The sequence below is a fragment of the Lathyrus oleraceus genome, chromosome 2, assembly GCF_024323335.1.
Source record: "Lathyrus oleraceus cultivar Zhongwan6 chromosome 2, CAAS_Psat_ZW6_1.0, whole genome shotgun sequence".
NCBI classification, from domain to species: domain Eukaryota; kingdom Viridiplantae; phylum Streptophyta; class Magnoliopsida; order Fabales; family Fabaceae; genus Lathyrus; species Lathyrus oleraceus.
The window spans coordinates 355,916,303-355,927,599 of record NC_066580.1 but is presented as its reverse complement, the minus strand read 5'-3'; the positions used below and the strand labels follow the sequence as shown (position 1 = coordinate 355,927,599).

Here is an 11,297-nt window from a genome sequence, read left to right as displayed (position 1 = left end):
CTTGTCTGAGTCTAGCACGAAGAGTTCTTTCTGGATCTGCGTCAAAAGAAAAATTCGCTGAGGACTTACCTCGCATAAACAAGTTAGACAAAGATTAAAATTGAATAACAAAATTGTCACAGATAAAATTTTAGTTGGCGAGCAACAAAATTTCGATAGAAAAGAAATTAAAATATGTATTTTGGCAATCCCCGGCAACGGCGCCAAAAACTTGATCGGAAAAATAGCAAGAATACTATTTTTACCGATGTAGTAATATGGAGTTTTATTTCCAAGTATCGATCTCAGGGATTGCGTAGGAAATACTTATTTTAATTTGATTCTATCAGAACAAAAAGATAATGGTTTGGTTGTTTTGGAATTCTAACAATAAACACAACAGACAGTAAAATATAATTGATTAATATAAAATATGCTAGGGGAAGTGGTTGATTTAACCAGTTATGAATTCAGTCAAGATTTCCTTAATACATATGAAACATTCAATTACCTAAACTCAGAATGTTCTTCCTTAAGTCCTTAAGGAAGAAACTATTAAACTACCAATTCTTACTCAAATGTCCATTCAATTAATCATTGGTTTTAATCATAAATAATATCAAGGTTTGCGGTGGTTTACAAAAGTTACTAGTCCTAGATGATGCAATCATAAACCTAATTGTGTGAAAACGCTAACAATCACAATCCTGTTATTGAAAGTCATAGATCAATTTGTATTTGTCCGATACAAACGCATAATAACATCACACAATTGAATTGAAATACGTAACATAGTAATCAAGAAATCATTTGTTCAAATTCATAACATGCGATAACATCAGGACCACCCCCCTAGCATCAGGGGGTTTAGCCTCTCATAGTACTTAAAGAACTCATAAAGTAAAGATTAGACATTACAAAGAATTAGGAGAGTTTGATCTTCAATGGTTGATACCCTTGAATCTCGCCGTCTTCAAATCCGTCGTATTCGCTATCTTCTCCAATGCAATGCTTTCGTTCGTCTATCAAAAGGTGTCCCTTCTTCTTTCTCTTCCAAGCCTTCGTAGAGCTTCAGATGACTCTCCTCCAAGCTAAAGGTCCAAACTACCCTTAATGAGCAGAATCGGTTCACACAGCAAAAATTAGGTTTTCCAAGTTGCGTACAATCAACACGGCCGTGTGGTGGCACACGGGTGGTCGTGTTGTTCTTCATCATTAATTATTTTCAGCATAAGTTACAGTGGCAACAACACGGGTCGTGTCCCTACACACGGGTGCCCGTGTTAATGCACTGTTTTAATCAAGACGGCCGTGTGGTGGCACACGGGTGGCCGTGTTGATCTCTGTTTTTCTGCTCCCTCTCTGCTCTGCTTGATCAACAACACGGGCAGTGTTGTGGCACACGGGTGCCCGTGTTGACCTGCTGTTTTTTCATATTTTTGTCCTTCAGAGTGTCCAGAACTCCACCATTCTTGCTTTTAAACCTGTAACAATGACACTACCAAACGAAGCATAAACGATATCTTTTTGATATAAACCCGTAATCGAATGCAATGCAATACCAAACCAACAAAACCTGCTAATTGACTCAAATGCAACTAAAAACAAACATAAATTTTACCAATGTGATGAAAATATGTCCGATTAGCGGCGGAAATTCAATGGAAATGGTGACCGATCAATGACACCATCCAAAGCATACATTATGGGCAACTAAAAAGGTTTGACATCATTAAAATAAGGACTAGGAATCTTTGCCCTCACAGTCGTGAGAACTTCTTAACAAAAGGTCAAGAAGAGAAGGAATAGATTTTTCGTACGAAAGGTAATGAGAAACTTCTTAACAAAAGGTTAAGAAGGCGCATGAAAGTGGAAATGATTTCTCGTGCAAAAAGCAGCGAGAAACTCATCAACAAAAGATTAAGTAGGAAGTTGGTAAGGACATTTATCTCATTCCAGAGGTAGCAACGAATCCTCAACAAGAGGAAGTTTTCCCATGCAAAAGGCGGGGTACTTACAAAATGTAAGTGTAGAGGTAAAAATTATGACCATCAAGCTATGGATAAGCTAGACGTCAATTAAACCAGAGTCGTCACCGCGCTTTTATTATTTCCAAGGGAAAAGGGAAAAGTACGAACAAAACCCAAAAAGGATAAGAAGTTTTCAAATCAAAACTAATAAAATGCCAGAGATTACAGGTAAGGGGGTTGGTTACACAGAGGGAAGGTGTTAGCAGCCAAAGTGTCCTAGGTACTCCTAGGGAGTCCTTTTTTGTGTGCATATGTGTTTTTGTACAAAATGATGTTTGCAAAAATATAGAGTGTGGGGATGAGAAAAGAATTCATTAATTATATTTTTGTGTTTGACAAGACCTTCAGACTTGTGCCTACGTACCAACATAAAATGAGGGATCAAAACCTCGTAGTTCGTGGTATCAATTTCAAAGTGAGTGCATTTCTTTTAACAAAATTTTAAGTTGAACACAGGCACTGACGACCTAAAATGGTTTGAATGAGTGTTAGTTCTTTGTCTTTTGAAAATTTTAAGTCAAGTATAGTTAAGTTCATTTACAAGATTATTTAAGAAAAGAAGTTTGAAAATGCAATGGCATAAGGCCAAAGTTTCTAATTTGCAATATGGTCTAAGTTTAGAAAACAAGCCCAAGCAAAGAAGGTTTTGAAAAGGTGGAGAGATTTTGAAATTAAAGAAAGTGGGGAGGAGATGAAGAGACTAATCCTAAGCATAAATTTAAAAGTTGAGAGTTGAAAAGATCTGACCAATGGGATGCAATCTAATAGACAAGAATGTCATATAGAAACCCAAATTTCCCTTGGACTCTAGAATCAAGCAACAATCAATATACAAATAGCAAGTTGAAGAGTAAGGCATCAAATAAAGATAACAATATCCAAGCTTAACAACCCCATGATCTTCTTCAAGATTTCCCATGTATTAGATGACTTCAAAGATGGAATTAGTCGCAGGTTCAAAATAACAGCTTTACAATGATCATATTACAAATGAACTCAAATGGATCTTCAATTTTGTATCAGATGAATGTTCACTTCACAAGCACTTAGTTTCATGAAAGTTGGCATTGGCCAAGTCTTTTTCATAGGGAATGTTGCCTAAATTCTAAGTCCAATAGTCTCAGATCAAACCAACAGTCCACACGAAATGTTTTTTTAGGGTTTTTTGTTCTTATTATGTACATTAAGGTCAAAAGACCACACAAATACACAAATATATACAAAAATAATATATCACAAAATATGGTCCAAGTGGACAAAGGGAAAATGACATTAAAGTAAATAACTTGAATGGTATGAATAATGGCAAATGGATAAGGCTTAAAAATTAAAGTGCATTAAAAGTAAATGGCTTGAAATTAAATGCTAGTTGTTATTTGATTAGAAGTTAGTATTGTTTTTGCTTTGTTTTTGTTTAAGTCATTCTTTGGAGAACACTCAACCCACTTATCACAAGCATGGATCCTTGAACCAAGACATCTTCCAAAGGAAGGAAAAAAGGCCAAGTTTCCACATAATACCATGAAAGATGGGATACTTACAATCTCACTAACTAGAATGATATGCCTTTTATGTCACAAATTTAGTGCAATAGAATTTTGGTGTTAATACATGTTAGAGACATAGTATGATGGACTATGCTCAGGAAACATGCCACACACAAAAAGAATATGCAAAATGGGGGACCTAATCTCATCCATACTTATGTTGATTTTGCAATCAACTAGCCTTAGAATATAGAGATATCATAAATCCATGACATGAATGGATAAAGAAATGGAATAAGATGAAGAGGGAGGGGGAACGGATTCAATACAAATTGGCCAAAGGAGGACTTTTACCAAATTAAGATCATTCATTCATTTTGGGAGATGGAATGTATATTCCATCAATCCCCTAAATCCAATGATCTTAACCTAGTAAAGTCAAATCAACCTTGACCAAGGCCCAACAACACAAGTCAAACTCACAAAGTCAATTAAAATGGCTCTACACAATTAATTTGGCATTTAAACAATTAAAAAATAATAAAAATATGCATTAAATTAAATCATGGTTGGTCAAACTCCTAGAACCTCATCAAAACACCAAAGAAATGGCCATGAGATTTATCATAGGTCAAACAAGGTCAAAGGACCTTGGAGAAAAATTTTCATAATTTTTGGAAACTTAAAAGTATACTTAAGTAATTAAAAATATTTACAAAATCAATTAAATCATGAAAAATATAAATAATGATCCAAAAAATAATTTTAATTCAGAAAATGAAAAAGGATTTTATTTAAAACTTTTTGGTGAAACTCTCATATTTTTTGGATCAATATTAAATTTAATATGAATTAATGAAAATAAAACAAATAAAATGAAAATCAATTAATCTGAAAAGACGTGGACCACTTGATCTCCCTCATTAATTGAGGTGGCAGATCAAGTGGACCAAAACACGCATTCCATCGTGCACTTGAGTCAGCACGCCACACAATTGGTATTCAAAAGGAACGCTCATGATTAGAACAAAATAACTTGATCCTGTGGCTCAGAACCTATCCAGCACATCACCGGAGCAAACCACTGGTCATCTTCTCAAGCAACCTTGGCCGGACTGGTTCTCTCATCACCATCACAAAAATGAAAAAGAAGGACATGATTTTAAAGTAAAAATGGCATTGATCACGAACCTGGCCTCAATTCATCCTAACTCCAAGTATATTGAGAGATACATGGAGTTGAAATTTGAGGTACATGAACTGAGTTGCTTCAACTTGACCTCAAAGCAACTCAATCTTCTTGCCTATATTGGTAGGACTTCAGACAGAGAATTGATGAGAATTGAGAGAGAATCAAAGAGAAGAAAGAATCTAGAAAATACCTTCAATGTTGTGCAGAACTCGATCTCTCTTGCTTCAATTCTTGCAAGATCTCCCTCAGAAAGCTTGCAGGAATGGCTTAGGATTGAAACAAAGCTTTGGATCCCTAGAGTTTTAAATCTCCAAACAGTGAGATTCAAACTCAATTTTCAAAAGAAAATTTTCAGGTTTTCCTTTCAATTGTGAGGGTTTGAAGTCTGGAGGCAAAGCTGGCGCGCAAGGGGTCCCTAATTCTGATGCTAAAGGCTCTTATTTATAGCTGAAATAAGTGATATTTGCACCTTTCAAAGTTGTTTCCAAATTTGGCAAATGAGTGATGCATGCTTGCATGGACGTGTACAGGCACATGAAGCTACTCAATTAAGGCCATAATCACATGTAATTGAGTCTAAAAGTGGATTCAAATGCAACGCAAAAGTGTGGAGTTGTTTGAAGTTGATTCTTGCCAAATGATGATACCATGTTTAAGCCATGCGCAGACCACTCAAACCTTATCCAAAATGAATGAAATTGGAATCTTTGGAAAGGCTAGATCAAGAGAAACAACTTTTATGTTTAACATTTTTCCATTTGAAACTTGTATCATGGTGAATTTTGAGGTGGAAGTTTGGAAATTTTAACATATCAAAAAAATTTCTAAGTGTCAAGCCACATGTTCACTTATTCCACCTTGGCTAACTTTTTGTGTGAGCTTCAAATGAGAAAGATGTCTTTATAAAAGTTGTATATGTTTCAAATACCTCCAAAATGGTCATAACTTTGACATAATTTTGATTTGATATGAATGAGTTATGCATTTTTAAAGTTGAGGAAAATCACTTGTTCAATGGTATTGGTCCAAAATGACTTATAATGTATCCTCATATCACATGCTCATAAAAGTTGAATTAGCTCTTCCTCCAAACATAAAAGTTGAATTATACACCTTGAATTTGATTGTGAAACTTGTAAATATTTCATCTCATAAAAAATGAGCAAGTTATGGCCTTGGCAAGTTGACCTCCAAATTAGGGTTTAGACAAAATGACCTATAATCTTTCAACATAAACAATGACTTTCCAAGAAAAAATAGCCCTAGACATCAACATGAAAGTTGTTTGGAATGTCATTTAGAGTAACGTTTCTCTTGGAATCATTTTCATATGATGAAAATTGTAGGAGATTGGGTCTAGGGGTCCCCAATTTTGATCAGATGAATTCCTCTGGTCAACCACCATCAACCATCTTGCAAACTTGCAATCCTCTTGAATTTTTGGACTCATGGGAGATCATATATGCATAAGATGATGAGATTTGAAATTTCCCTTTAAATATTTGGTCAATTGTTGAAGAAGTTACACAAGATACCCAGATGAACTAGGGTTTCCAAGGCAAACCAATTCCAAACTCTTGAAGAATTCTTGATCAAAATAACATGCAAAGATCATTGGGACTCATATATGATGCCTAGAGCCATTGTGGACCATTTCTTGGTTGAGCTCTTAGCAATGAGGGTCTTAAACCCTAGATGTGTGCTTGATAGATCAAAGGTGATCAAGTGCCCTACCTACAAAAGAGTTAGACAAATGCAAAGACATAATTTTGGTATTTTTGGTTAGTAAAGATGATAAAATACAACGTATGATACAATCTCATAGTGCTTGGTGATCTCTTCAAAAACTAACCCAATGAATGAGGGGTAAGGAGGATGCCAAGGTATGATCCCAATGATAATGCATATCATGAGATAGCATAAGGGATCTTAGGGTCAAAATTTGGGGTCTTACAGCAAGCAAGTTTGGGAATAGAAATCCTCGGGAAAAAGGCTTAGGTGGCCTACAAAAGGTAAGATGAACAGAAGACTTTCCCGTGCAAAAGGTAGGGATATACTTACAAAAGTTAAGTGAAAAATAAGAGATGTTTCTTTTGCAAAAGGCAGAAGATACTTATGAAAGGTACGCTGAAAAAGAAACTTTCCCATGCAAAAGGAAGGGTGTATACTTCAGGAAACTTGTCGGGAATACCACTCAAGAGTTTCAGGATAATGTTTTCAAGTAGGGAGGAAGAATTGTCTCAATAGAGGATTCTTTTATGCTTTCGAGAAATACTTTCATACAGTGATTCATTTTTTTGTATGGTGTAATGTTCCCGCTCGACGGAATATGCTACACGTTTCATTATGCAGTAATGAATGATTGCTTATGCAAGATATTGATGCAGTTTATGCAACGGTCTAGCTTTTGGTTTTGGGTACGCCAAGTGTGGTTGGGCTTTTGGTTAGGCCCTTTGTAGGGACCTGACTTCCCAACATCACGGTCTCCTCAGACACCATGAGAATGCCCTAGCAATATCTGGATCCTCTGGAGGATCTAAGCTAGGTTGGAGCCACTGAGCTAACTGCTACTCTTCATGAATAACTTCGAAGTTAGGGCGAGCCCAAGGATTGACATAAATTCTTCGTGTACCGAGACACATTGTTTGGAAACTGTGATTACCCTTTGGAAACTTTCGAGAAAAAAGTAACTTCATGTTTACTTTGAATACTTTACTGTCATTTCCCCAGAGTTTTCAAAACATTGTTTATTGATAAATAGCTTCATCCTTACAAACAAGTAGAAAAAATAAAAATATTGAGCATATCTGAATGATAACACTTTTTATTGATGAAGAACTCGTAAATGGGTAATTTACAACAGGAAGTAATTCCTTAAAGAGGTAATTACGAGAGAAAAATGGAAAAATACAATGGCAGTGGCTTGAGTATCCATTGAGTTCCCATCCTGCTATAGTCCGTACGTCCTTGGAGATCCTCTTTCTTCGCCTCCAAATAAGGTGATTGGATTGATTCTTCCCCTTCAGGCTTTCCATATTTGTAGTAACGGAGGTATGAATCCTTCCTAGACTGCAGCTTCTTACCTTTCAAATCTCTAAATTTTGCCTAGACTGCCCTTTCGGGTTTTTAGTCTACCGGGATACCCTTTTTTTGCCTTAGTCACCCCTTGGGATAATCAACTTAGTGAGTTCTTTTTATTTCTTTTGGTTCTATCCCTAATTTTTGCCTGGACCTTTCTTTTTGTGGTCCACCAGGATACCCTATTTTGCCTAAGTTGCCCCTTGGGGTGATCAACTTAGCGGGTTCTTTTTAGGTGAAGTACTTTTTCACTGTGTCTGCATTTGCCGGGGATGGGAGACCGTCATCATCCATAGTTGATAAGATTAAGGCTCCTCCGAAGAAGACCTTTCTCACAACATATGGTCCTTCGTAATTAGGTGTCCATTTTCCATGTGGATCCAAATGAATCGGAAGAATCTTTCTTAATACCAGGTTTCCAACCTCGAGAATTCGAGGGTAAACTTTCCTGTCGAGAACCCTTTTCAACCGCCTCTGATATATCTGACCATGGCATATGGCTGCCAGGAGTTTCTCGTCGATGAGGTTAAGTTGATCCAATCTCGCTTGCACCCATTCAGTTTCATCCAATTTGACATCTGTTAATATCCTTAAAGAAGGAATCTCTACTTCGATGGGAAGAGAGAACAGAGTTTCCCCAGTGGAGGTGCATATTAAAGTACGATATCCATGCAAATAAAATGGGAGCATTCTATGCCAGTCCTTGTACGTTTGCACCATTTTTTGAATGATCTTTTTTATATTTTTATTGGCTGCCTCAACAACACTGTTCATCTTTGGACGATATAACGATGAGTTATGGTGTTCGATCTTGAAGTATTTGTACAATTCCTTCATCATCTTGTTATTGAGGTTAGACCCATTACCAGTAATGATTTTATTTGGGTCCCTATAATGACATATAATTTCTTTCTTCAAGAAGCGAGACACCACTTGTTTTGTAACATTTGCATACGAGACTGCCTCCACCCATTTTGTGAAGTAGTCAATGGCCATAAGGATAAAGTGATGCCCATTCGAGGAAGTCAACTAAATGCGCCCGATTATGTTGATGACCCAGATGGAAAAAGGCTAAGGTGATATTAACACATTGAGTGGAATCAGTGGCACGTGGATCTTGTTTGCATAAATCTGGCATTTATGGCACGTTTGGACGTGGCGGTAGCAGTCAACCTCCATGGTCATCCAATAGTAACCAACCCTCAATATCTTTTTAACCATGGTGTGCCCACTTGCGTGTGTCCCAAAGGATCCCTCGTGAATTTCCATTATGATTCGGTCCGCTTCGTGTCTAGCCACGCATCTGAGTAGAACCGAGTCATAATTTCTCTTGTAGAGTATATCTCCGTTTAAGAAGAAATTAGCTAAGAACTTTTGGAGGTACTTCTTATCCATGGTGGATGCATCCTTTGGATATTCTTGATTTTCCAGATACCTATTGTTGTCATGAAACCAGGGATGGCCGTCATATTCTTCTTCAACCGCCAGACAATATGCTGGTTCATCCAGGTAGTCAATGTGGATAGATGACACTTCATTCTTCCACTTGACCTTAAACATAGATTCCAGGGTAGCCAAAGCATATGCCAATTGATTTTCCTCTTGATGAATATGGTGAAATGTAATCTCATCAAAATACAGGACTAGCTTCAGGACATGTTCTTTGTATGGGATCAACTTGTGATCATGAACTTCCCAATCTTCCTTAATCTGGATGATTACTAAGGCTGAATCTCCATAGACTTCTAAGATTTTGATCCTTAGGTCAATAGTTGCTTCTAATCTAAAGATGCATGCTTTATATTCTGCCATATTGTTGGCGCAATCAAAACATAATCTTGCAGTGAAAGGGAGATGGAAACCAGACGGAGAGGTGATGATTGCCCCAATTCCATTTCCTTGAGCATTGGTAGCACCATCGAACATGATCGTCCATCGCGATCCTGGTTCTGGTCCTTCCTCTAGATCTAGAATGCTCCAATCTCTAATGAACATAATATCTTCATCGGAGATTTCAAAACGCATAGGATGATAATCCTCCACGGGTTGATGATCCAAATAATCAGACAACACACTACCTTTGATAGCTTTCTGTGTGGCGTGTTGGATGTCATATTATGTTAATTCCATTTGCCACCGAGTGACTCTTCCTGTGAGAGAAGGCTTTTCAAATATGTACTTGATCGGATCCATTTTGGAGATCAAGAGAGTTATATGCGCCAACATATATTGCCTTAAGTGTTTGGCAGCCCAGGACAATGCACAACACATTTTCTCGATCACTGAATATCTACTTTCAAAGTCGCTGAAATTTTTACTCAGGTAGTAGACTGCATGTTCTTTTCTACCTATTTCATTATGCTGTCCAAGAATACAACCCATGGATCCCTCAAGAACTGTAAGGTACATGATAAAAGGTCTATCCGCTACAAGCGACATCAAGATCGGTGGCTCTTGTAAATATTCTTTTATCTTTTCAAATGCATCCTGGTAATTATCATTCCACTCGATCGTCTGATCTTTGCGGAGTAATTTGAATATAGGCTCACGTGTAGCCGTAAGGTGAGATATAAATCTAGCGATGTAGTTTAATCTCCATAAAAATCCATGAACCTCCTTCTCAATCTTTCAAATTTGCATAGCTTGGATAACCTTGACTCTATCAGGTTCGACTTTAATCCCATGTTGGCTGACGATAAAAGTTAGCAACTTTCTAGATCTTACCCCAAAAGTACATTTGTTGGGGTTTAGCCTAATCAGTCACCATTTGCATTAAGTTTTCGTTACTGATCCGACAAGAAACCGAGGATTTTGAAACACTGTGCAAACATTTTTGATACTTTTCAAGGAAATTTTACTTCCAGTATAATATTTAACCCTTTCCATTCATTGTTATATTTTAATTCTATTTTCGTGATTTTATGCGTGGGATAGCTGTGTTTTTGACCGACAGGTCCATGTAGAAGAACCGGGAAACTCAGAGCGAGACAACGCAAGATTCTAGAAAGCAAAGGAGTGGGAAACCCCAGTACAGGAGGCCTGACACGGCCACCCGTGTCAACTGACATAGGCCGTGTCAGCCCAAGCCCAAAATTTCCCTTTTTCTCGGGCTTTTCAGATAGATTTTTGGACATGTCCACCTGCTGCTTAGAATTTTCATTATAAAAGAGGACCTTCTACCTAAGGAAAAATCATCTTGGAACAAGGCAAAATACAGTATTGTGAAGCAATCAAGTATTACAGAGAACAAGGAGTTTGGAGAGCTGAAGGTTTTCATAAGCGGGAGCGATTGAAGATCAAGGTCATCCAATTACTTGTAATGTGTAATTTTTATCTTTCATTTGTTTTAAACAATATGAGTAGCTAAACCCCCCAATGCTAGGGGGTGTCCCTGATTTACAATTGTAAAGAATTTGAGTTAACATTTGCATTTATAATATTATTTTTATGGTAACCTTTTGATGTGTTTATTGCTTTCTCATTCAGATCAATCGAGATTGATTTGTGGTTATCAATTAGGATGGACCGCCA

The 11,297-nt window shown here is 37.1% G+C and overlaps 1 protein-coding gene across 1 annotated transcript; it reads right to left on the bottom strand.

Moving 5' to 3' along the window:
• Positions 1-8,837: 8,837 nt before the first annotated feature.
• Positions 8,838-9,791, bottom strand: LOC127123254 (uncharacterized). The gene has a single exon (XM_051053490.1). The coding sequence runs from the start codon at positions 9,789-9,791 to the stop codon at positions 8,838-8,840; it is 954 nt and encodes a 317-aa protein (XP_050909447.1).
• Between the last annotated feature and the right edge of the window lie 1,506 nt (positions 9,792-11,297).